The sequence below is a fragment of the Staurois parvus genome, unplaced genomic scaffold (genome assembly GCF_062004578.1).
Source record: "Staurois parvus isolate SC_StPar_1 unplaced genomic scaffold, SC_StPar_1.0 ptg000778l, whole genome shotgun sequence".
NCBI classification, from domain to species: domain Eukaryota; kingdom Metazoa; phylum Chordata; class Amphibia; order Anura; family Ranidae; genus Staurois; species Staurois parvus.
In genome coordinates, this window is record NW_028318574.1 from 131,355 (window position 1) to 159,354 (window position 28,000).

The 28,000-nt window shown below is 42.1% G+C and overlaps 1 protein-coding gene and 1 pseudogene across 1 annotated transcript in view; both read right to left on the reverse strand.

The window, feature by feature from the left end:
• Positions 1-10,161: 10,161 nt before the first annotated feature.
• LOC149444759 (death domain-containing protein CRADD pseudogene) lies at positions 10,162-10,911 on the reverse strand (annotated as a pseudogene).
• Positions 10,912-18,804: 7,893 nt separating this feature from the next.
• The window catches only part of LOC149444760 (calcium-binding protein 39-like), a 134,004-nt gene continuing 124,808 nt past the window's right edge, over positions 18,805-28,000 (reverse strand). The window contains exon 9 of the mRNA XM_089654553.1: positions 18,805-27,997. Coding sequence (XP_089510679.1) covers positions 27,818-27,997 — 180 coding nt within the window. The 3' untranslated portion in view covers positions 18,805-27,817. The remainder of the gene's footprint in view (positions 27,998-28,000) is intronic.

The window sequence follows — 28,000 nt, forward strand, 5'->3', positions numbered from 1 at the left end:
AGGCTGCAGGAAAATACCTCGTGCCTGGCTGTCAGCATGGGAATACTCAAGCAGTTCCTATGGGGGTAGTCGTGCTATATGTATAAACAGTGGAGGAGTAAGTGTAGCTACCCTGGTCCTATATTCTAATTTTCTGAGATTGTGGATTTGGGGTTTTCATGAGCTGTAAGCCATAATCATCACAATTATGACAAATCACAGCTTGAACTATCTTGCTTGAGTGTAATGAGTCTATCTCATATATTAGTTTCACCTTTTAAGTTGCATTACTGAAATAAATGAACTTTTACACGATATTCTAGTTTTTCGAGTTTCACCTGTATGTGATTTTAGTGTATTTAGTGAATGTCACTTTTTGACATTTTTAAATTTACCACCAGTTCTGACCCCGTACGTCCCGACGTCGCAGGGAACGGAACCCGGAAGACAGATGCCGGCATTGGCCGGAGGACATTACAGGGGACGCTTCAGGGGGGACATTGCGGGAGCGCAGGACAAGGTAAGTGCAGATGAGATCCCGGAGCAGCACTGCAGGGTATTCCCAAGTGTAGCTCGGGGTTACCGCTTGTGGTGCTGAAACTTTACCCCCGAGCTACACTCGGGAATACCTCCAGGGAGGTTAAGCATCTCTGTAGTCAAAATGTTAAATGAAATACGATCATCAGACAGGCAGCACTCACAACATAAAAGAAGATTTTTCAAGTAAACTTATATTGGATTGTCAAATATAACTATTGTTTGTATTGTTATTACAATGCTGATATACTGTAATATGAAAGCATATGCTGTGATCATGTAACTATTATGGTTCCTGCAGATCCAATATATGGCCAGTAGAGGGAAGTATCACCAATCTCTTTAGTATTACCTTCTGATTCCCTTGGTAAGTCCAACCAAAATATGCTATTATTAAAAGCGTGTACACAGGTCAGCAATAAATAGAGCCAGTTTTCAATTCTGCACCTCCTTTGGTCACTTATGTTTTGTCCACCCCATGGATCAGCCTTTCTCAACCAGGGTGGCCAGGCACCCTGGGGTGCCTTGAGGTTTCTTCAGGGGTGCCTTGGCAAAATGTCTAAAAATTGCCCAAAATGTGTATACAAGCCAGCCATGGAACAAGTCTGCCTTTTAGTTACACAAAGCCACAGGTTTTCATTGTGCACCATTATGACCTTCTAGTGTCAGCGTCCTGACAACTAATGACATCATCATTTGATAAGGAGGATGTATATGCCTGCATAGCATCCAAGTTTGACCCTCCCCTGCCCTTCTCCATCAGTGCTGGGGTCACATAGTTTTTCTCATTTTAGAATGGGGTGCCCTTTTAAAATTATGGACAGACTGGAGACACCCCTTTTTAGAATGGGGTGCCTACATCCAGACTGTCCATAATTTTAAAGGGTGCCTTGACTGAAAAAAGTTTGAGAAACACTGCCATGGATGACTATAAACCTTTGTGGTCACCAAACTACAGTATATCACATAAGATCTACATGGGATGATTTTTTATGCTTGACCAAATCACTACAAGAGCAATTGTTTCATTTTTTGTTCATTTTAAAATCTACATTTTTGGCTAAAAAATTACTTAAAATTCTTTTCTGAAAGCAGATGCCCTTTAGAATAAAAAATGATAACTTGAATTTATGCTGCACAAATATGCACAACAGTTTATCAAACCTATATTTCTAGAACAAGAATAACCATACATTTTACAAAACAGGGACTTTACAAGCAGCAAAATATTGCAACAAGAGAAATGTATAAAAACACCATTTTTATATATTTCTCTTGTTGCAGTATTTTGGTGCTTGTAAAGTCCCTGTTTTCTAAAATGTATGGTTATACTTGTTCTATGAGTTGGGATAAACACTGTTTATATCTAATATAATTGTCCAGTACTATATACTTCAAAAACCTATTTCTTTTTTGATTATTAAAAGAGAAGTATGGCCAAAGCTTTTTTGGCCATACTTCTTTTCTGGGTCACTTTCTTTCCTGTGACCCAGAATCAGCCGACACCATGCTAAAGCCCAGTGTTGGCTGACATCACAGAGCTGCTCCAGGCTCAGAAAGATCCCAACAATAATGTCAGGATCCACCCTGATGGCTGATCGTGTTGCTGAGAGCCTGAACTAGCCGCTTCCACCACCCCCCCAACCCCTCCAGTCCTGTGCATTAGTGAGTGCTGGAGCACCAGTGCAGAGAGCAGTAACTAACAGTCACTGCTCTCTGCTCAGAGTGGACCAAGAACTGAGCGATCAGCAGTCACGCGATTGCTTAATTCTCAGGCTTATGGCAGGAAGGGAAAGCTGCAAGCTCACACGATGGTGCAGCCAGGGCTGGTGCTAGACTATTTTGCACCCTAGGCAAGACCAGCTACTTGTGCTCCCCCCACCCTCTCAAAAAAAAACAAAAAAACATTTTTTTTAAAAACAGTAGAAAATATTAAATCAACAAAACACTAGAGGAGCAGGTTGTGGGATCGTGATGATGTCATCACTCACTGACACATTGCACATGTGATGGATGGTTGGCAGGGTCACACTCAAACAGACATGGGACATTAGAGTCAGATATTTCCTTCCTGCGCAGGCACAGCTCCACCTCCACTGATAAATGGGAAGGATGGAATTCCACAGTGATCAGCAGCCACCAGCTGGCTTGCAGTAAGGGACAGAGTCTGAGAGGAACACTGGAAGGAACGGCAGCCCAGCTGCTACACTGGCCCCAAACACCCGGCATCTTCCTCTATCTTCTCTTCCTTACCTCTGCCACCCCTCCTCTCATTCATGACGTGGCAGCATCCCACACAGAGAGAGTGCCGGCCTGTGCTGCACCCAGGCGCCCCTAGGTGGAAGTGTGCCCTGGATGGCCGCCTAGTTTGCCTAGGGGAAGCACCAGCCCTGGGTGCAGCATGTAGGTGAGTATGTATTTTAGTTTTTTTTTTTTTAGAATCCCACAGTGCTCATTTTAAGGGACATGATTCAGTTATTCGGAGACAATTGGGTTATACTACCACCTACAGGAGAATTTGGATACTGGAAAACAAAAACCCTTCAATTACCAACATGCTTCATTTTTTTGCTACTTAGGACACAAGACAGGAGTTAGGAGGATGGACAGCTTTTATCTACTGAGAAATCTTCCATTATCCATTTTCTCTTTTTTGGGATTATTTTATCTTCAAGCAAGACTTCATCTACATGCTGTTGAGTTGGGCTCTTTATGCAGTTGTCCAGATTGCTGTACCCTCAACAATAGCTTGGAAGGCCGTACCTGAACCCAGCTGGATCAAATATTGCAGGGCCTGTCTGACATCGGACCTTCAGGCACTTGGTCCTGCTTGTGGTGCTTTCCAGGCCTTTTTGTACTGTTAGCTGCAAAGAGCTGTCCAGGTGCAGTTGTGACACAAGCTCTGAAGGTTTATTTATGAGTAGGCCACATGGGCTGAGCAGCGGGAACTACTACATTTATTAGCACCATTATTACACCTGTTTTCCATGGGTCTCCACAAAAAGGGAGGAATTATGTTGCCCATTTCAAGCCCCCCCCCCCCCCAACATTTCAATGGGATTCAAATCAGAGCTTTGACTAAGCCAGTCTATAACTGTACATTTTTTTCTTTATCTGCCATTCCTCAGCAGAGTTGCTAGTGTTCATCAAAATACCCGTGCCAAGAAATATTCAATTCCTAAACCAATGCTGCTGCTCTTTGTTGACAAACCATCAAACAAAATAAATAAAAGTAAAAACACAGTGCAAAAAAATTATATATATAAATAAATAAAATCACAAAACATAAATGAAAAATATAGAAAATAATGTCCAAATAAAAGTGCAAAAAATAAAAGTCCTAATCCAAAAAAAATGAAGATATCCTAAATCCAATGTGCTCCAAAGAAATAAGTGAAAAAAAATGCCGTATGCAGAAAACCTCAGTGTTTTAACACCATCTGTGATAACCAACATATACTGCACTCACCAAACATAGTGAACTCTCAGTGATTAAGAGTCAAATACGCTTTGTGGATATTATATATCCTGCCAATAGGGGTTTCCACTGTGCAGAAGAATGCTCCAATAGAAGGATTTCCCACACAATTCGATCAGTGTAAAAAAGAAAAAAGTGTACCAATCTTTACATGTAGTGGTTGTCTTTTTTTTTAGGCTCTTTTGATGCAGTGAAAGGAGACAAGCATTCTGTGAGACCAACATGTCTGCAGGTCTTAAGCCGGCTACTACATCTAAAGACTGGTACACTTTTTTATTTTTTACACTGATCGAATTGTGTCCCTCACTGTTCAAACTCCACTGTCAGCAATGGCACAACTGCTCTGTGGGTGGTTAAAAGCTCCCAAGGAGCCCCAGATATTGTTTTAAAATATTGGTTGTTTATTCCAAATAACAGCAATGAAAAGGATAAAACAGCTTGAACTGACCAGATGTAGATTCCAAAGATGGCTGCTGGGACCCACGTGGTGCCGGTGGCGTGACATCATGACGCTGCAGCTCCTCTCTGACACGTTTCGTGCAATGGCTTGTATTCATAGGGGGTGTAGGCAAGGGGTGTACAATCTAAAGTCCCTAACTTACAGTCATATACTATGGCCAATTTAGACAGGATCCAATCAACCTAGCAGCATGTGTTTTGGAGTGTTGGAGGAAACCAGAGTACCCAGAGGAATCCCATGCAGGTACAGGAAGAACATGCAAACTCCAGGCAGGTGGTGCCATGGTTGGGATCTGAACCAATGATCCTAGTGCTGTCAGGCAGACGTGCTAACCATTTAGCCACTGTAGCAGAGTAATTGATTTTGAATAATTTGGAGATCTCTTTAAATTCCTTGAAAGACTCATGGGCATCCCCAACCCTTTCTGAGGACCCTAGAAAGCTCTTTTCATTTTGTCATGATGACACCTTGCACATCAATAAAAAAAAATACCAGCATATTCTCTAAGGAGATCCTAATGACTGACACCTAATCTGGAACACTGGATTCTAGGTTCAAGGATTTGTGGTAAAGTAAGAGTGCACTTGCTTTTTCCATGTGACAAAGCTACATTTTAGTTCATTTTAATTATGAGAATAAATACAGCAGGTCAATTTTATGTGTCACTTGTTCAAGTATACTACAGTCAGGTGGTAGGTACTATTAGAATGATGAGCTAATGTTTGTCTCTTCAAATATGTTTTTAAAAAGTCAACAATTTCCATGCTTTTTTCACATGACTGTAGAACATCAGTTTTAAAACATACAAACTGTATACAAAATGAATACAAAATCATTAGTTTGCCTTTAAATCTAGTTTCTGCTTGCAACAGAACTAAATGTCCTGGGTAGTAAGAGCCTCAGCAAATCAGAAGTGAGAATTCCTGGTGAACCGAAGCTCTCATGGATCATTGGATAGGGATAGGGCTTAGGTAAATGTTAGGAGGGGCTGGGAGGGCTGCTGCACACAGAATGTTTTTTACCTTCATGCATAGAATGAGCCTTTAGAACCACTTGTCCTCCAGAGGATTTACCCCCCTTCCTGACCAGGCCATTTTTTGCGATACGGCACTTTGTTTATTTAACTGACAGTGCATTCATGCAACACTGTACATAAATGAAATTCGTGTCCTTTCTTTTTCCAAAAATAGAGCTTTCTTTCGGTGGTATTTGATCACCTGTTCAGTTTTTATTTTTTGCGCTATAAAAAAAAAAGACTGACAATTTTGAAAAAAAAAAACAATATTTTTGACGTTTTGTTCTAAAACATATCAACTAAAAAAAAATAATTTAAAAATCAGATTTCTTCATAAATTTAGACCAAAATGTATTCTGTTACATGTCTTTGCTAAAGAAATTAAAATTTGGTTCAAAGGGTTTAGTTCTGCTTTAATTATGCCTGTGTGCATGAGTCCTTAAATTGAACTTTCCAAGTTAGAAATATGGAAGCCCATGAGTGCCTGTAAATAATGTTCAACACAGTTTTGACCCTTTTTGCCCTCGGCACTCTCCCGTCTCCTGTTAGTCCCACTCTCCCCCCTCCCCCCCCCCCATTTTTTTTCTTTTTCGTTTTGTTTGTCTCTATTTTTACCTTACTGGTTATTTTCTGATTAAAAAACAGAAAAAAAATTTGATTTGTAGCAGGCGCAGGAGATTTTCTAGTTATATCATCCTGGGATTTCAGATCCACTGACCTATGATCTTTTCAACTACTGTATGCTCTTTTTTTAACTGTGGATGAAAAACCTCATCAAACACCACAGCACACACTGACTTATTTATATTCTGAGAGCAAGTTCCTGTTGCTGTCAAAATAAACAGGTCGGTGCTGCAGCTGAATGGCATTCCTGCAAAGAAAACAGCAGTAGTTAACAATAAAACAGTAATAATAAAACAGTAAAATCGTAACAGTAGAAAAGTAACTCGACAACAAATTAAAAAAAAAATTATACTTGTACTTTTTATTTTTTATGGCTTTTTTTTTTTAAACTTGAACTTAAACAGATTGTAGGGTCTCTCAAAATGCGATAGCCCATTTCCTGACTACCTAACATCTTTCAAGACCCTGTGCAAATATGTGCCCTGAACTGTGCCGTGCTGTACCCTACTCTTCCACTAGTGTGTGGTAGCTACAGAAGCAGTCCTTGAGGCAGAGTCCAGGTTGGCCAGGACAGAAGGGACAAAAAAAGTAGGTGTCATGCCTAATTCCATGTCTGCTAAAGACACTACATCTTTTTTGGAGTGTCCTTTGGGTTGGGGTACCAGGAATATCATTGGGAAAATGCCTCTCATGCAGCTGGCTAGCTGCATCTTGGTTGGAGGTTTGGGCCAAAACACCTTCTGGATACAAAAGGGCCGTGATGATCTCTTCCTGGAATTTTAGGAAGGATCCACTTCGTCCAGTTGCTTTGTAAAGCACAAAAGCATTATATAGAGCCAATTGAAATAAACACTTTTTTGTACCAGCTTCTGGCTTTTCGGGAAACTAAGTACGGCTTCATCATCTGGTCATTGAAGTCCACCCCACCCATGTTAAGGTTATATTCGTGGACACAGAGGGGCTACTCAACAACACCAGCTGCCATTTGGATGGTCGTGTCTGCATGCATGGAAGACAGGACGAAAACATCACATTTGTCCTTCCACTTCACTGTAATTCTTAATTTCTCAAGCAGGCCTTTCCCCCCTTTCTAAGATGGGTATTTACAAGCCATTGGGGGAAGTCCCAGCGATTAGATTGCATGGTGCCACATGTGCCAATTCCAAGTTTGTACAAATCTCTAAATAGTGGCAAGCTTGAATAAAAATTGTCCAAGTGGTACCCCATATGGAAAAAAGATGACAGAAGTCCCAAACTATCTTGCCACTACTCCCCATGTAGTCTGGGCATTCCGGGGGCTCCACCTGACTATCTTTTCCCTCGTGAATCCGAAACTTATATGTATAGCCTGTTGCCTTCTCACAGGTCTTATACATCTTGACCCCATATTTGGAACGCTTGCTGAGGAGAAATTGTTTAAATGCAAGGTGGCCAGAAAAACTAATGAGGGACTCATCAACGCAGATGTTTAGCTGGAGAGTATAGACATCTGCAAATTTTTGGTTTAGGTGATTTACAAGGGGATGCATTTTGTGGAGCTGGTCAAATTCAGAGTCACCCCGAGGATGACAGAGTGTGTTGTCGTTGAAAGGCATAATACACATTATATTCTCATGACTATGCCTGGCCACGGCAGCAGAGAACACGGGCATATGATGAATCGGGTCTGTGGACCAATACAACCGCAATTCATTTTTTTTTTAGTAATGCCCATGTTGAGGGTTAGGCCCAAAAAAACTTTAAATTTGGAAATTGTACTGGGTTTCCATGCGACTGGTCTGGCAAGGTTTGAATTTTGATTGGTGGCGATAAACTGATGTACATATAAATTGCTTTGATCTACAATCAACACATACAGATCTTTCGAGAAAAACAGCTCCAAAGAATTAACGGGAGTTAAATTTTCTGTTTCCACCTGAATTACGGGTTGGGCAATGAATGGGGGATGTACGGACGCTGCATAAGTTGTGGGCTGCCAATCAGGATTTGCAAGCACATCCGGAAGGATACTAGGGGCTCTACGGGCCTGTGTGCGAATTCTTGGTGGCTGTGGGACACTACTTGTGCTCACCACTGCACCAGCTTGTACTGCACTTATGGGATTCGCCACATCACCAAGTGATACTGTAGTGCTGGTATGTGAAAGACCAGGATGTACTAGGCAGCTGGTGCTCGCCGTTTCACCATAAGGTAGAGCGGCACTAGTACTGGCACTCTGCTGCATATGAGAACCATCATACAATTATAACATCTCAGCAACCTGGGAATGGGGCCCGGGTACGCTGACCTTAGCAGGGATCTCTTCTGCATTGTCTGAGCTATCTGTCAGGGTGCCGCTGCTGTCTACCGGTTCGTATTCTGAGGCAGATTCTGTCAGTGAGTCTTCCCCTGAGCTCATCTGACATGCTCAGAATCCTGTAGGCCTCTTCAGCAGAGTACCTTTCGTTGGACATTTTGGCCACTAAATTTATACGTTCCTAGTGCGACTCACGGGAAAAAGAACACCTGGCTTTCAGGGACTGCTTGAACCACTACAAAAATATTTACCTGCAAGTGCTAACAGAGATCAGGCCTGATTCTGCAATTTTGTGTGCAATGTATCAAGTGACAGTGACCTACTGACACTGCACTTGATGGGGGAGACTCGGGGAAGGTGGGGCACAGGGGCGAAATGCAGGTGCCAGGGCTGATTCCGTTAATGCTGCATTTTTGGGGACACTATACTAATGTGTATGCTGGTATAGTGCTTATCTGATCAAAGATATTGATCTGTTCAGACACTATACTAGCAATGGAGGTTTATTGTGTATGTGAGCATGTTTCTGGCAATCAAGGGGTTAAATGTGATGACTGGTGTACTGACTGGCAATCTGACGCTATCTGTGAGGGATGCTAACTGACGCTAAAGCTAACTGTAGTCACCAGTGACACTAATACAGTGATCAGCAAAAAAATCTGTACACTGTACTAATGACACTGGTGACAGGGCAGGGAAGGGGTAAATGGGGGGGGGCGATCAAGGGGTTAAATGTGTTCTAACGGTAACAGTGTAGTGTTGTACTCACATGGATCTGCTGTCTTCTCTCTTTGGGACGGAATGTACCCAGAGAGAGAATATTGCATCATTTCCTGTACCTGTGTAAATGTAAACACAGGAAGATCTGTGATAGGGCAGGGATCAATCATCAGATCCAGGCCAAACATCACTGGCCTGAATCTGATGATTGATGTCCTGGGCACCGAATCACGGCACTGGCACGCGCGCCTCAGGCCCGCAGTCACCACGGGAGCGTCAATCACGTATATATATGTGATTGACTGACCCCAATGATGATGATGGGATACTATTCCTCCCACCGATAGCAATGATGGGACACTATTCCTCCCACTGATACCAATGATGGGGCACTATTCCTCCCACTGACACCAATGATGGGGCACTATTCCTCCCACTGACACCAATGATGGGGCACTATTCCTCCCACTGACACCAATCATGGGGCACTATTCCTCCCATCGATAGCAATGATGGGACACTATTCCTCCAACTGATACCAATGATGGGGCACTATTCCTCCCACTGACACCAATGATGGGACACTATTCCTCCCACGGACACCAAAAATGGGGCATTATTCTTCCAATGGACACTAAAAATGGGGCACTATTCCTATTACTAACAATGATGGAGCGCTAATCTTCCCATTGACACCAATGATGGGGCACTATATCTTCCACTCATGTCAACATGTAGTTTGTCCCTTTGGGGCAGAACAGTTAATTCCATGAACCTGAGGCAAAACATCAATTTGTACTGAGGGTTTAATATTAATTGAATCCAATCACCAAGGAATGTGTCAAGGCAGATCTTTATTGTTGAAGAGGTGAAGAGTTGTTCAATAGAAGTCCATAGGGATCAGCTGAGCGGGAGGTGCCTGAAGAAAGGAAGATTGCATCTGGAAGGGCTAAAGGTTCCTGCAGGCCATGGATATCAGACGGAGGTAAGTATGCATCAGGGGCAGCATATGAAATAACCTACAAAGATTTTGGTAGAGTTTCATTTTTAGTCTTCCTAAGAGACAGGGGGCTATTTTAGACGCAATGAAGGTACAACTCCATGGTGATGGCCAGGGTTTTGAAATGGAAGTCCAAAAAGTCCATATAGGTGTGATAGTCAGGTGACCACAAACCTTTGACCATAAAGTACACTAAGCTAAGCATAGTAGAAGATACATATGAGGAACGTCATTGTAAAATAAGTTTTATTTCTGAAGGATCTATCTCAGCAGCTTCCCACAGACATTGGATGGTGGCCTTGTGTCGCATGTGCTGTTTCCATCTCACCAGTCCTTCCATGATCTGTGAGTGCAGGTTGTCTGGATATTGTATTTTACACCTGTACAGGTCTGTGGTCCAATCCTAGGTGACCCAGAGCCTGTTCCCATTCCGATCCCAGTTTTCCTGCCAGAAGGTTGAGTTGGAGGTCATTGGGACAGTTATGAAGGACAAATCCAAAGATCCGCTCTGCGGTAGAAGAGGGCTCTTTTAGCAGTGCTGCTTTAAATTCTCCCGGACCCATGGGAATTCGGTCAAGGAGTCCACGAAAACGTCAAAGGCCTTGGGTCCACAAGTGGGCAGGATGTCCAAGAGCTTCATGGCTCTCCTTTGACTGGTGGCCTGTCCACATATGTCCTCTAGTTGGTCACGGGTGATGTTACCTTCTTGATAGAGATACTGGGGAACCAGTCTGTCGGCTACGACGTGAGAACACAACTCAAGATGTATGCATCTGAGGAGCTCTCTGTGTTCAGAATCCATCGTTGAGCTGGGGACCTGTGTAATAGGTACGTCAATACTGGACTTATAAATATAATACATAGTTCTGTCTATACAAAAGTCTGTCACACTTAAAGCCCAACTCCATGCAGATATAACAAAAAAAATGCAGCTTTGTAATCAACAATTTTTTTTTTAAATGCAAACAGTGTAAGTTACTGAATTTGACTTGGCTTGACTTGACTTTTACCGTCCCTGCACAGCTCAGCTCAGACTGGAAGCAGCACTGCTGTAGTGCAGAGAAGATGCTGATAGGAGGAGAGAGCACAGTGACAGAGAGATGGGCTCATCAGTCTGCTGCTTCTCCTTTCATTGTCCAATCACAGGTTGGGGGAGGGACAAGACCTATAATTGTTACTGAACTGCAGCACAAAAAAAATCAGGTCTCCTGTCCTGCTGGACAGGGGTGGGCTGTGTGACAGAGCTGTGTAAATATCAGGGCTGTATGGACAGATATTCAGATGCTTTGGAAAGTAAACCAGCTCCTGTGTATGTATCTCATATATGTAGTCAGCTTTTTGTCTGGGGGGACATGGGTGGAGTAAGAGAAGCAAGACCCAATCTGTTGTCCTGCAGTGCAAGAAGCATGCTGATAGAAGGAGAGAACAGAGTGACAGATGAGCGTATCAGTCTGAGCTGTATGACAGAGCTGTGTAAATCTCAGGACTGGGTGGACAGATATACAAATCCTTTGGAAAGTAAAGCAGCTCCCATGTATGTATAATGTACAGTATGTGTCTGCCTAGAGTTCTGCCTAAATGTTCCACTGTGGTGCGTTAGTGCATATGCGTTAAAGTGTATTGCATTAAAGTGGAACTCCACCCAAAAGGGGTCCCACTTGTTTGCCTTGTACCCCCCCCCGGCTACATTTGCCACTTTTTTTTGGGGGGGGTTGTCGAGGCGATCTAAGCCGGGCGTTCGCCCCCCCTAAGCCCCACAGCCTTCTGGGACACGTCACAGAAGACAGCGGCCCATTCACAAAGCGCAGCGCATGAATAGTAGGAAGACACAAGACTTCACTTCCTGTTCCCCTTACTGAAGATACCAGCGCCAGCACCCGAAGCAGACTGAAGTATCAGCTCTACACACCGCACTGCACACTGAGGGGGCAACACACAATAATACATGCATTTTAGCACGACGCACGTGTGTGGGTGGGCAATCAAGCTGAACTCTAGGCAAAAAAACTCAAAAAACACCAGATTTTACAGCTATTATTTTAGTGCCGGTTCACACTATAGAAGTGCAGTCCAGATGTGTTCCGGATGTTTCTGCATGCGTGTTTTTGATGCGTTCCCGTGCATTTTTTATGCGTTCCCTCTCCTTGCTCTTAAATTTAAATAGGGACATGTGCATTTTGGTGCGTTTTTCATGCGTTTTAGCACGTTCCAGTACAGTTCTGTGCAGAAAAAATGCAGCCTGTTCTACTTTTTGTTTCTGCAACCGGAACACACTGGAACTGCAAGCAGCTATGACATTGACATATAACCTACTTTCTGTGCATTTTGGATGCAGAAAAAAAGCAACTGAAACTCAAGTAGTATGAACTGGCCCTTAATCCAACTAGTGCATGTTCCTCACTTCAAGCTTTTATCAGCTTCATACCATCCTCCGTATAGCAGAGCTCAGGCTGGGAGAGGAAGAAGCAGCACAGGGGGCCACTCAAGTATGTTGCAGTGCTCATGAGCTGGCATGGAACATGCTGACAGGAGGAGAGAGCAGAGTGACAGAGATGAGCTCATCAGTCTGAAGTTTCTCCTTGTCCTACTACAAGTGGGGAATGGGGTCAAGATCTGTATTACCCTGACAGCAGTAGAGAAAAGTCACATCTCAGCACTAAATGAAAGTGAAAACAATGCGAATTTCTACTTTTTCCAAACAGCTGCAAACTTTGTCATTTGGATCCGACTTTAGATAAAAAAAATCCTAATTAGATCTTTATTTATTTATTTCAGGTACTTATATAGCGCCATCAATTTACGCAGCACTTTACATATATATTGTACATTCACATCAGTCCCTAACCCTCAAGGGGTGTACTATCTAAGGTCCCTAACTTACATTCATACGTACACATACTAGGGCCAATTTAGACAGGAGCCAATTCACCTACCAGCATGTCTTTGGAGTGTGGGAGGAAACCAGAGTACCCAGAAGAAACCCACGCAGGCACAGGGAGAACATGCAAACTCCAGGCAGGTGGTGCCATGGTTGGGATTTGAAGCAGCAACCCCAGTGCTGCCAGGCAGAAGCGCTAACCATTCAGCCACTGTGCTGTCCGATATGAATATAAATATTAAAAAATATAAAATAAAAATATAAAATCCTCTTTCCCATGCTCTTCCTTTATCTTTACTTTAGATAAAAGCGCTTCCGCTCCTCCCTAGTGATGAGTTAGTCCTCACGCACACTGGACGTTTTTACAGCGGCTGTTTTTGGCTTTTGACGTTTTTTTCTACAGCCAGTAAACCCCCCCATGTTATCCTATGTGTCCATACACACATAGGCTTTAATCAATAGTTATTGGCTGGAAAACCCCCAGAACTAGTGGGTTTCTAGAGGAGTTTTTTAGCTGTAAAAATGCTCTAACGCTGGTAAACGCGGCAAAAAGCAGTAAAACACGGCAAATCTGCATTTTTTTTTTTTAGGCAAAATTTTTTTTTGTACTAAAAAAGGCAAACGTGGAAAAACTCTCGCTTTAACATGACTTTATACAGCTAACGCTGCTGTGTATTTAGAAGGCCCCGTGTGCATGAGGACTTAGGACTCAGCCATCGGTGGGGTTCTGGGATCTGATCCTCAGAAGGGTGGTCTCTTTTGTACCCATAAAGTCTGACTATTTTTTTTGTTACTTTTGATTGTAAGCTCTTCGGGCCCACTGAACACTCTTGTATGAAAATGTGCTGCGGCTGTACTGTCTCTTATTTTGTAACGCGCTGCGCAAACTGTTGGTGCTACATAAATTATGTATAATAATAATAATGAAGTAACAATGATAATCATCATTGTCTGATCGCTCCGTATGGCAGCTTCCTGTTTAATGAACTGTCTGAGTCTCCCATCTAAGCACCGGGATTGGACAGGAATGTGTATGGGAATATCTGTATATCTCTGAATTTACAGGATCACGGTACACATGACACGAGCGTACCGTACCGTCCATTCTCCAGTCACACTCTGTGTTTTTGGCTGCTGCTCACTTCTCCCCAACGATCGGAGCAGGGATGGCACTGGGTCGTCATGTGATCAGAGCAGAGTCGGCCATTTTTAATACTGGCAATGTAAAACTGGCATACCTTGGATTCTTCCTGAAAAGGGGAGCTCACTAGAGCCAAACATATTTAGGGAAATTCATAAATGTTGTAGATATTCTGTAGACATCCATCTCTCAGTAGTGCATAGGAGTAATACTGCCAGACAATACTGTTCAATTGCTTGGTAACACAAATTGCTAATCAGCGAATCACATGGCAGCAACTCAATGCATTTAGGCATCTAGACGTGGTGAAGACGACTTGCTGAAGTTCAAACTGAGCATCAGAATGGGGAAGAAAGGGGATTTAAGTGACTTTTAACGTAGCTTGGTTGTTGGTGCCAGACGGGCTGGTCTGAGTTTTTAAAAAACTGCTGATCTACTGGGATTTTCCCGCACAACCATCTCTAGGGATTACAGAGAATGGTCCGAAAAAGAGAAAATATCCAGCGAGAGGCAGTTGTGTGGATGAAAATGCCTTGTTGTTGTCACAGGTCAGAGGAGAATGGGCAGACTGGTTAGAGATGATAGTAAGGCAACAGTAACTCAAATAACCACTCACTGCAACCAAGGTATGCAGAATAACATCTCTGAACATACAACACGTCCAACCTTGAAGCAGATGGGTTACAGCAGCAGGAGACCACACCGGGTGCCACTCCTATCAGCTAAGAACAGGAAACGGAGGCTACAATTCACACAGGCTCGCCAAAACTGGACAACAGAAATGTTGCCTGGTCTGATGAGTCTCAATTTCCATAGAGGTTGTGCATGAAAATCTCAGTAAATCAGCAGTTTTGGAAATACGCAGACCAGCCTGTCTGGCACCAACAACCATGCCACGTTCAAAGTCACTTACATCCCCTTTCTTCCCCATTCAGGAAGTCGTCTTCACCACATCTAGATGCCTAAATGCATTGAGTTGCTGCCATGTGATTGGCTGATTAGCAATTTGTGTTACCAAGCAATTGAACAGGTGTATCTAATAAAGTGGCTGGTGAGAGTATGAACTACTTGAATTTGGCACATGTCAGTATTTATAATGAAACGGGTTTCATGAAGTTGATGCACAGCTTCTGAAGGCACCAGCTTAAGGAAATGCCTTAGATGGCCATACACTGTAAAATCTGATTGTACAATCTCTGTACAATTTCCTTAAAGTGTATCTATACCAAAAAAACACAATGAAATATACGGCTGATTAATAATCCTCAGAGTGGCGTCTGCATTAGTTTTAATTAGGACCTCCTGCACACTGAGAGTAAAAAAGCCGCTGTTAATCACTTCAGCCCCGAGCCATTTCTGGCACTTTTTATTTACATATTACAATCAGTATTTTTTGCTTCAAAACGCCTTAGAACCCCCAAACATTATATACAATGAATATATATAGATGTATACACGATGTGCCCTACAGACCCCCTCCAGCACACACCTCTGATCCAGCTTCAGAGCGCTCCCATGCTGAACCGAATCCATGTAGCCATCAATACAAAGCCCTGCAACCCATACCCCACCCACCACCCTCTCCTATTGGTCCTTGGAGGGCAGGGCGAACATGTGTTGTCTGTAGAATATGGGAGCAGTAGGGAGCGTTACCCAGGGTCTCTTGGAGGGGGGGTGAAAGGTGTTCAGTGAAGGTCAGGGTATAGAGGTGTGGGGAGTAGGTGGAGCAGGGGGTGTGGCCAGGTCTTCTGTCCTGGTGTCTGATCCAAAAACAATATGGACTTTCCAGTGACACCCCCCCCCCCTCAGAGAGCTGACCTGGAAATAAACATGACAGCCGACCTCTCACCTCCACCAATCAGATGTCACCCTCTCCTGTCTCTGTGTTTTAGGATTTCCCTGTCCTAGATGTATATACCTCTAGTCACAACCCGTTTTTAATGTGATAGTAATAAAGTTGAATGTAAATAAAACATTTAAAAAGTGCAAAAAATACATTTAAATAAAATACATAAAAAAAAATTTTCACAGGCGTGCACAATTTTAATTGCTTCCCAGCCAGGCCAATCCTGCCGTTTTTCTCCGAAATGTAAATATGATCATTAATTTATCATTTATATTACTCGGAACATTCAAACACTATATATATTTTCTAGCAGAGACCCTAGAGAATAAAATGGTGGTTGTTGTAATTTTTTACATAACACAGTATTTGCGCAGCAATATTTCAAACACAATTATTATTTTTTTTGGAAAAATACACTTTAATGAACTTTATTGCAAAAAAAACCCCACATTATATAACCCAATTTTTTTGGTAAAATATAAAAAATGACGTTAATTTGAGTAAATAGATACCAAACATGTCATGCTTGTGGAATGGCGCCAAATTACAGTACTTAGAATCTCCATAGGTGACGATTTAAACATTTTTACAGGTTACCAGTTTAAAGTCACAGAGGAGATCTAGTGCTAGAATTATTGCTCTTGCTATAACGTTCACACTGATACCTCACATGAGTGGATTGAACATCGTTTACATATGCACTTAAAAAATTAATAAAATGTTATAAATTAATAAATTTAAAAAATGTTATTAATTTTATTTTAATTTTTTACACTAATCCCTTAATTATCTTTGATTCCTATTATAAGGAAGGTAAACATCCCTTGTAATAGGAAAAAGAAATGACAGGTCCTCATTATGGAGAGATCTGGGGTCACATCTCTCCTCAATGCTGGAAAGCAAGAGATCAAAAGAAAAAAAGAAATTGGTCTGTGGCTTTCCAGCAAGAAAAAAGAATGGCAGAGTTTAAATCTGCCAGAGCAGAAAGTGACGTAATGACGTCGCGTCCGACTTCCCGGGGTCATAGCTCTGTGGTAACCTGGTGCCATCAGTTCTCCGGCTCCTTGATCGCATGGGAGAGCATGGAGAGATGACGTTGGGCAGCGGGAGGGACATCCCCACCTGTAAAAGCAATCCAGCTGCTAGGATGGCTTTTACATTGCAGGGAATCGCAGGCTGAAATAAAAGATATCTGCATGTTACCGATAGGTGCAAGCATCATCCAGATATTTCCAATCAAAGTCCAGAACATCACATGACGTCATGTGGACAGGTGGTGGTTAAATATGACCATGTTGGGTATCTTAACTCCTTGGCTCAACATCATCGTGTTTTATCAAAAAATTGGGAATCATATTGTATTTGCATGAAAATGCATTTACCGTATTTTTCGCTCCATAAGACGCACTTTTTCCCCCCAAAAAAGGGGGGAAAATGTCAGTGCGTCTTATGGAGCGAATATAAAGTGGCCGGTCCGGTATTTCTGCCTCCACCATGTCAGAACACCGGGCCGGCCGCTCAGCTGTTCTCTCCTGCAGGGCCTTACCTGTTCCTCGCTCCAGCGCTGTACAGTCTTCCCGCGCTGGCTTCTGTGACAGCCGGGTGCCCACTGCGCATGTGCTGCGCTTTGTGAATGATCCGGTGTCTTCTGGGACACATGACAGGTCCCAGAAGGCGCCGGGCCATTCACAAAGCGCAGCACTTCTCGCGCATGCGCAGTGGGCACCCGGCTGTCACAGAAGCCGGCCCGGGAAGAAGAGGGAAAGACAACGCCGCGGAAGTGGGAGAGGGTACCTGTCAAATTCAGGTACCCGCTCCCCCTCCCTCCCCAAAGGTCTGCAGTCTCTGGTCATCCCCTGCACTGTCTGCAGTCTCTGGTCACCCCCTGCACTGTCTGCAGTCTCTGGTCATTCCCTGCACTGTCTGCAGTCTCTGGTCATTCCCTGCACTGTCTACAGTCTCTGGTCATTCTCTGCACTGTCTGCAGTCTCTGGTCATTCCCTGCACTGTCTGCAGTCTCTGGTCATCTCCTGTACCGTGTCCGCAGTCTCTGGTCATCTCCTGTGCTGTGTCCGCAGTCTCTGGTCATCTCCTGTACTGTGTCCGCAGTCTCTGGTCATCTCCTGTACTGTGTCCGCAGTCTCTGGTCATCTCCTGTACTGTGTCCGCAGTCTCTGGTCATCTCCTGTACTGTGTCCGCAGTCTCTGGTCATTCCCTGCACTGTCTGCAGTCTCTGGTCATTCCCTGCACTGTCTTCAGTCTCTGGTCATCTCCTGTACTGTGTCCGCAGTCTCTGGTCATCTCCTGTACTGTGTCCGCAGTCTCTGGTCATCTCCTGTAGTGTGTCCGCAGTCTCTGGTCATCCCCTGTACTGTGTCCGCAGTTTCTGGTCATCTCCTGCACTGTGTCCGCAGTTTCTGGTCATCTCCTGCACTGTGTCCGCAGTCTCTGGTCATCCCCTGTACTGTGTCTGCAGTCCATTGGTTCAGAATATTTTTTTTTCTTGTTTTTCGCCTCTAAAACCTAGGTGCGTCTTATGGAGCGAAAAATACGGTAAGTTTTTTCAATAAAATTTGCATTTAATAAACAGCTGCGCCAATATCATGCAACTTAAAAAAACAGCAACAACCCCCATTTTATTCTCTAGGGTCTCTGCTTTCAGAAATTATATCATGTTTGGGCATTCTTAGTCAGTTTCTAGCAGAAAAAAAACAAAAATGCTGTAATAAATGTGTGAGAATTGTTAAACTTGTCCTGGGCAGCAAGGGGTTAAACATAAATCAAGTTTCTTTTCACAGAACGCGTAGTATAAAAGAAGCAGCACACAAGTGATCAGTAACTGTGCCTTTAATATTTTGTAAATAGAATAAGTACAAACTTAAGAATGGGAATCTTAAGTACAAACAGAAGATATACATTTATTTCATACACACAATAGTTTAAATAAGCAAATAATTATTGTTAGGTTTCATCCCTTTTCTAAGGCGCAGAAGGTAAATCTGTATGCAGTACAGACATCTCACATTCACTTGTAGGGTATAATTTACCAACAGTCAGAGGCGTCTATTAAAGTGCACCTATCACCTATGTGCAGATGAAGAAAACTATTTACTAGGCTGAAACCATATTCCTGGCATTGAAGTGAAGGAATTTGTAGCATCATGACCCAAATGAGATTTTAAAGTACTTGATAGCATATAATATACATTTTATGCTACTAAGTAACATTTTCCGATAACCACCTCATCTGTGGAAAATCCATTTCAATGTCTATAATATATTATACTGTATATCTAACATATACCTGAGCCTCGACTTGTATGCATGAATAATGTTGGCCCCAGCTAAGTGTGGTGACCTCTATACACAGAAATGTTTACCTTGTTCTACCACATTGTGGGATTGCTGACCATCATAATATGTAACAAAGAAATTGTCTTTGGGCATACACTTTTCACCATTTCCAGGGTCGATTTACTATAGGCAAAGAGACTGTGCACTTTGAGAGTGCAGTTGCTACAGAGCTTACTAAACGAAGAGAAGCTTTGTTGATTTACATCATCCAATCATATGCAAGCAGCTGTTATTTTTATTTTTCTTGCATGTAATTGGGCATTATTGATAAAGTCAAGCTGTGCCGCACTTACCCCCGGTTCACACCTATGCGGGCCGCGTTTTGCTTGGGCACAAGAGCCCATTCATTGGAATGGACTCCCATGCCTGTGACACGCAGGGAAGAAGTCCCTGCACTACTTTGGAAAACACAGCCCGCACGGGAATCTCGGTTCCCAGTACGATTGTGTTTCCCAGTGTGAGCCGCGTGCCATTAGAACTAATGCCTGCGGGTCCGCATTTCTCTGTGCGGGTGGTGCGGCTGCATGGATTTTTGTGCAGATCCACAGCGGCACCACCTGCACAGATGTGAACCTAGGGTGACTAAGCTCTGGAGCAACTGCACTTGCAAAGGGCACATTCTATTTGCCTTTAGTAAATCAGCTCCTCTGATTCTGACACTTGGTAGGATGCAATTATGCTAATTACTTGGTTTCCCACCCCCAACTTTTTCTTTTTCATGGTGGACTCTTGAAGCCTGGATGAAAACCTTTGATAGGTTCATAGGAGCACAGCTTACTTTTCTCCTGCAATCATTGCTCATAGTATTTATACCAGGTACAGGCAACTTGCTTTTTCTTTTTTAGACGAAAAGTCTACATTTTCTAAGAATTTTACATATAACTGCAACATAAGCCATTTTGTAATTTAAAATTTTGAAAAATGACCTTTCCATTCAGTTATGATTTTCTAAACCTTCCAAAAAACAAAAACGTAGCAAAGGGCCATATTCAGGTCAGGAGGAAGTGAAGCAAAGTTTAACAAATGCAGAAGTGTTCTATTAATGAAGGCGTGTATTCTGACACATTTGGCTCAGTGAAGGTTTTACACCCAGTCGCCACTAAGGAGCACTTGACAAAGCGCCAACCAATGTTCAATTTTTCAGCTAGTGAAGACCCATTCAAATTTCTATAATGGCATTCATTATTACACATATTATATGGTTAGCTTAGATGCTTTGTTTTATTCCTAAAGAGGATTCTATTTTCTGGACCTGCTAGGACTGCAGATCCACTGTAGAACGTCCAAAAAAGCTCCATTATCGTAGAACACTAGTAACAGTTTATGAAGAATATCATTAGTGAAACACATATGACCTCATGTGACAAAGCAAAGGTGAGAAAAAAGACTCTTTATGTGGAACTGATTTATGACAATTATAGCAAAGAAAACTGGGAAACCTGCTTCTAAAGGTTTCATCTCAGTACTATGGAACAATGAAACAAAACATCTGGGTGGTAAAGCAGTTAAATGTTTAATCCAGCTCCCTAGGGCCCCACAGGTGGACCAATCAGGTCTGCCTGTTTGTTGTTTCAGATAGACCAGATTAGACTATCTATTGCCCTCTGTGGAGCGGCTGATGTAAACAGACATGTGCCCATTTACATCCTCCTGCATCCGATCCGCTAAAAACAGACGGATGGAGGATCTGTTCCCCATCTGTCTTGCGGATCAGATGACAGTGGGATGTAAGCAGACAGGCAGTTCGTTTACATCTGACTGCCCATAGAGGGAAGCGGGCTGTGTCTGTGTCCACTCTGCATAAGAACAGTGGACACAGACCTGCCATCCACCTGCTCAGCAGGGATCAGTGGACAGATCCCCCACTGAGAAGGCGGACACAGACCTGCCATCCATTGCTCAGCAGGGATCAGTGGACAGATCCCCCACTGAGAAGGCGGACACAGACCTGCCATCCATTGCTCAGCAGGGATCAGTGGACAGATCCCCCACTGAGAGGGCGGACACAGACCTGCCATCCATTGCTCAGCAGGGATCAGTGGACAGATCCCCCACTGAGAGGGCGGACACAGACCTGCCATCCATTGCTCAGCAGGGATCCGTGGACAGATCCCCCACTGAGAAGGCGGACACAGACCTGCCATCCATCTGCTCAGCAGGGATCAGTGGACAGATCCCCCACTGAGAAGGCGGACACAGACCTGCCATCCATTGCTCAGCAGGGATAAGTGGACAGATCCCTTACTGAGAAGGCGGATCCACTGACGAAATCCACCCATATGAAAGAAGCCTAAGATATATTTTTAATATAATCTTTATTTTTCATATATGTAGTTTGTAATAGAGAACACCCGTGAGAGGGATAAAACAATAATACAAGGTTTCTTAAAAAAAAAAAAAAAGTTTGATGTGTCTTCATTTGGCGCCTAGATTATGGGTTTCGGTCCACAAGTTTGGAAGGCTGTTTAGAGGAAGTTAAGATTAGGGATTAACTCCTCCCCACTGACCATATATATATATATATATATATATATATATATATATATATATATTTGGTCTCTCGGAGGGTGGGTCTTAACGCTGAGAGGCTGCATATATGCGTACCCAAGGTAAAAAGCAGAACTGTGCTGAGAGTGCACCACGCGCGCTCCCGACACAGCTACTGGTGGCTGACGTAAAGTTCACGATTTTTGCGATTAGGAGCTTTTCGATCATGTGACCACCAAGTTACAGTGGTCACATGATCATAAACTTCCTCCCAGCATCTACAACCCCTAAAAGGCCAGGAGGCGCCGGCACCAAGGACTTAAGGGTGGTATGGATAGAGGGGAAAGGAAGAGGGTAATAGGCTAGAAGGAGTGGTGGGACAGTATTCGTAGGTTAACAAAAGAAGAATTTTCCATTTCAAAGTTATCTAGGAGGCAAGGTGAAGATAATAAACATGTGTAGATACAAATATTCAAGACTATCCAGATGGGTATGAGCTAAAAATATATTTATTTTTAAGACAAATAAATGCTCGTAAACTACCTTAAAGTATGGCAAACATGAACTGTGGATGATCTCTGAGAACCAGATTTAGAAGGTATAAATGAGTGAGCTAAATACGTCAGTAAAATCATTGTGATGAGCAGCAACACTTGCCATAACCCCAATCAATGTTGTTTTTATTTCCTTGCTGGAGGCGTATGCACATGTAAAGCACTGTGCTTTATTTATGATCAAACTCTAGGAAATTTTAACACACAAGATCTCAGCCTACACAGAGAACTGTGGCATTTAGTAATATGTGTTATTCTGTAAAAAGGCGTTACATACAATACAGATCTGCAAAGAGCAGTAACCTATAGCAACAATTTCAGAAATGGATATTTTGACAGGTTGCTGTGTGCTCTATCCCTTTCTAAGTATCACAATGTTATTCCTTATTAATGGTTCAACTCCAGCTACATTTGTATGTCCACAATAGAATGCGAAGGTTTAGAACCTTTGTCTGGTTTTTGTTGCCGATTTCCCCTCCCTTCCTGTCTTGGGAACAGAGAGGAGAAAAGTTAGGTCCTCAGTGTTTTTTTAGGCTGCTTTCAAACATATGTGTTTTTGCTGTGTTTTTACCATGTTTGCGGTGCATTTTGTACAGGACATGTGAATCAAAAACAGAACCAAAAATGCAATGTGGGTGCATTTTTGCCACATTTCCCTTTTTTTTTTACCACACCAAACCTGCAGCAAGCAGGATTTTAAGAAAAACACAGAGGACCCTTAATGGATCAGTGAAAAATTCCATAGGATTACATGGTCACATCATGCTTTTTTAATGCAAAAGCAAAAGAAAAATGGATCAGTGTGAAAGCAGCCTTATTGTGATCAGTGTCTTACTATCCTAGTGACCCTAATTTTCCCCAATTTTCTTGTTTTGGTATCAGACAGATAAAAAATGCGGGGTAATCTTCTCAGTGGAAGGCCAGCAATATGAAATATCAAGTATTTGCTCAAAAGTTTATTTCTTAATCCAACATTTCAGGGACGTGTAGGCCCCTTTATAAAGGTGACAACAGCCTTTGAGTAAAGACGCAGACAACATTTAGGGAGTGCTGTCCTCTCTTCATTCTGACTACAGTGGTGAACGTAGCTTTAGAGGTATGTGTATGGGATGGACATCTCCTCGGTGGATTAACACACAAGCCCTAGGACTTGAAAGAAGTTTTAATTCTTCCTCAGTCTATTTAAAACATAAAAAGTTTAGGCTGAAGTGGCTTTAACTTTACAATTACAAGTTCAAACAAGCAGACTCAGTGCACAGTAAATATATCCATATTATATAGACCAGAATTGTACCCATTTGAGGTAACACATTGGGCCCCGTTTACAAAAACCATTACAAAAGAAAATCAGCGGTGCTTTCCAGAGCAACCTACCAGAATAGCTGGTATTGCAGCTGTAGAAAACCTGTACCTTCGAATCCATTTGATTTTAAAGTTGAAGCCCACTGTATATTCAAGAACACGTTCACAACTGATAACAACTAAAATCTGACAATTCCTAAAGCTTGGAAAATGAATGAAGACATCACTCTAGTTGCTTTTGGCAACCCCTTCATTTGTTTTCAGAGAAGATTAACCTTCATCAATGTACCTTTGTAAAAATGCTGTCACAGTCTTTTTATAGGCGCTGCTCACACCAAGGTTAATTATATGTGGGCACACTCACATCATTACCCACTCAGTAATAGAAAGGGACCAGGAAAAATAGGGCCTATTTACCAATATCCATTAACACTGCAGAGTCTCTGCAGATGAAAGATAGTCAAGCACTTCAAATTAAAAACAAAAATTGAAATAGAACAATATATTAAAGTTGTATTAATACAGATTCATTCTTTTACAAAGCTAGCTCCATTGCCTACTTAGATATAAAAATAGAAAACAATAGCTTGGTTTATGCCTTATGTCTTGAACGCCATAAAAATTAACTTGCTCAATGAGAGGACCTCTTACAATATATGGTGCAGGCAGCCACCGCCAGGGCGAATGCTGTGCAGACTGACATTTCATGTGAAGACAGACAAGATGAGAATGCCCAGTCACAGTTGAGCAGTGTACACAGGCACCAGAGATGTCACCGGTTTCATCACTTCTGACTGTCAGGTGACATTATACAAAGCACAGGACTGCTCTGAAGACTGGTATAGAACACATAGTTTTCTGGCTACATTCATATTAAGCAGTTCATTGCTTTTCTGTAATTCCCCATAAAGTTTATGTCCAACGTCCTGGAATGCGTTCACGTGAAATGATCAGCTTTGCAGACCATTGATTATGTTCTGTTATGCCCCCAGTAGGAAATGTTAATTGTTTTGCTGTGTGTTAACCTAAGACACAGCTGTATTTGTGGAATGAAGTACCTGTAGGTGTTTCATAGACCTAGCTATGCCTCCAGCTACTTCAAAGCAACTGGAAAAATGTTAACATTTCCCATTAGCCCCAATGAATATGTCAACGGTGTGTAAAAGCTATGAACCTGAACCTGTGGCCAGACTTTAGACATTCAACTATTTATACATTCCTAACAAGCAGTAAATGAGCTGTAGGTATTGTGGAGGAATTCATGCTCAAATCACTGCTGTGCTTCTGCTGCAAAAAAATTTGAGGACACAATGCTCCACAGTTCCTGCAGCTACAAAGGTCAGTAATGGCTTAACGCTCATTTACTGCTTGCTAAGAAAAATCTGATTATTTAATTGCTCTGCCTTACAGGGCTTTTTGGTGGAGTTTGACCGTATTGTGAACTGCAACATAAGTTCTGTTATTACATATTAGCGCTTTTAACCCTCAGTGCTCCAAAGGTTGAGGTACTTTATACAGGAATTTAATGGGGTCTGCTACAAACTACTACAGCTCCCAAAGTTATGGTTAAAATATTATGTCAGCCATACGGCAATGCAGACTTCACTTTGCACGGTGATGTATAATTTGTACAATGTATTATTTTCACTTTATACAAGCTGTTGAAAGAGAACTGCTGTCAAATCCTGCATTCAGCAGTAACAAGTACCAGTGTCTGCTTTTTGATACACTGGAAAAAATAGTTTATTAAAACTTCCATCCTGTATTTGGAGATGAAAATGGTCTGAAACAACAGGTTTGTGGTTTAGTTGTGCTTTTTCCATAGACTTCTATGATGTGCCACAGCTTTAGTGCGTTTTCAGAAAGTGCACCAAAGATGCAGCATGCAGGAGTTTTGGTGCACTTTTTTAACCACACAAAAACCCCAGGACCCTATAGAAGAAACTGTATGGGACAGTGCAGCTAACTCACAGGAAAACCATGGATTAGCTGCACTTTAGCAAAAGGGGCAGTGTGAAGCCGGCCTTATTCACTACTATTAATCCTAGATGTGTTCCACCAGCTCTGGTCAAGAACGTAAATTGGCTCTTAATCTAATAAGTGGAAGGCGGGCGGTGCTTAGAGGGTACTTCTACCCTACAAGTCATTAGATTCACATCTAAATAGGTTTAGTATGTAACTGAATAGTATCAATTCATAGCCATGTTATTGATTTTACAGGTATTCCTTATTCTGGCAAATTAATTTAAAGTTAATATTTTATTGTTGTGGTATTGTTATATTTGTAAATGAAATGAACATTTAACTGTTGAAATACCCTATTTCTCTGGAATTAGTATTTTATCCTATAATTTGTTACTTTATCCCCTCCAGTAAGGGCTCCTTTTCCTGTTCTTAAAAATGGACATATTATTGATGATAAACTCACTGTTAGCTAGAAGCTAGCTAAACTGTGAGGAAAAAATTCCAATGCAACCCATCTTTTATGAATTGACTTTATATATGGAATGCTGCAAAAAAATGATAATACAATGAGGGTGCTTTAATATAACTGGAGAGTGCAAAGTCTGGTGCTGCTGTGCATGGTAGCCAATCATCCTTTAACCTTAGCTTGTTCAATTAAGCTTTGACAAAAAAAAACAAAAAAAAACCTGGAAGCTGATTGGTTTCTATGTAGGGCTGCACCAGGTTTTGCACTCTTCAGTTTTAGTAAATCAACCCCTATGTGTACATGGTAAATTCCTACTTATGTGATAAAAGCTGCAGGTTCAGAGGATACTTATTCACTGTGCTTCTTAGCAGGTTGTCTGAAGTACACATCTTATGTACTAAACCAAGATCTATTCTGTATTCATCGTTCACTGTAAGTTAAGGAATTTCCCATTCTCAGCACAGGTTCTAGAGTGGCTCTGAACAGACAGATGCAGTGTGTAAAAGCTCTTGCCATGGCATTTCAAAAGCAATGTCATTTTTTTATAGCTGACTTTTTCATGGTATCTGAGCCCGTAACAATATCATTCATATTTTTACATGTTTTAGTATTCATTTTTAACATTGCAGTCTAGTGAATTCACTATATTCTTTTCTGGCTTAATCCAAGCACCACCTTAATCACCAAACTGCTCTCATGTCGATATTAAGGGCTTGTATATATGTAAACTGCATTATTTTCAGCAATTTATGATCACTGCACTGCAGTGATGTCTTGTATAAAGATCTATTGTCTTTACATAGACATGTATTTTACCTTTCTCCATAAGGGCCTAGTCACAGCAAGTGCATTGAGATGCTTTGCTCAAGGCAGGCCCAACATAATCAGGAGCTGAGATCTATTTCCACCCAGCAAGTACCAAAGCAATACATTAAAACACATTAAGGAAAGAAGTATATAAGTATTTTGGCTTCAGCTGTAAACCAAACAACAGAACACACATCAACAGTGTGTGTTAAAAACACATGTCCACGCAATTCAAATGCAATTGGTGCGTCAACGCGCTCTAAACACAACACATGTGATGTGAATCCAGCTTTCAGCACTAAAACAGAATACAGGAGAGATCAATAAATTGGAGCACATAGCCTTTGTTAGTTACAAATTCTTACTGATTGGGATCTTACATTTAGAGTTCACGGAGTACAACTAGATCTCAATAGGAGGACCATATGTCAAATTCCTTCCAGTAAAGGCTCCACTGGGGGTAAACAAAGTGCTATACATCTCAGGTGGGTTCTTGGGTAAGAGAATGGTTGCTGTAGCATAATCCATTTCTCTGAACCAGTGTGACAGGGTTGAGAGCTGACAATGGAATGTTAACTGACAATCTCACTCCATGTTCTAGAACTGTACATAGAAAAGGCTAAAGCAAAAACTACAGATTATTGACAAGATATTGACTCTATGTTGTCGGCATCAGTGACAGTCCAACTTTTTCCATGTTTGTGAGGTCAACATGGACACCTAACTGCAAATTTCACCTCCTCACAGACCTGATTAAGAAGAACATTTTTTTAAAGTTTTAATATAAAACTGTATACTCTTGGCAGCTAATAAACTAAATTGAAACAAAAACATAGGCACTGACGATGCCATGACAACTCCTTAAAACACTTATTCTGAAGATGGCTGGTAGAAGCTGGAGACAGGTTCATGGATTGGGTTTTTTCAAGTCTCGTATTTGTTTGATCAAGTAGCTTTTTTCATCGGAGAACTGTTCATCATCTGTCCTCTCCTTCTGGAAGCTGCTCAGGAACTCAATTAGCTTTGTCTGGTTTTTCAGCAGGATATCCACAATTGGCTGCGTTTTGTTTGGATTTGCTACAAATACCTG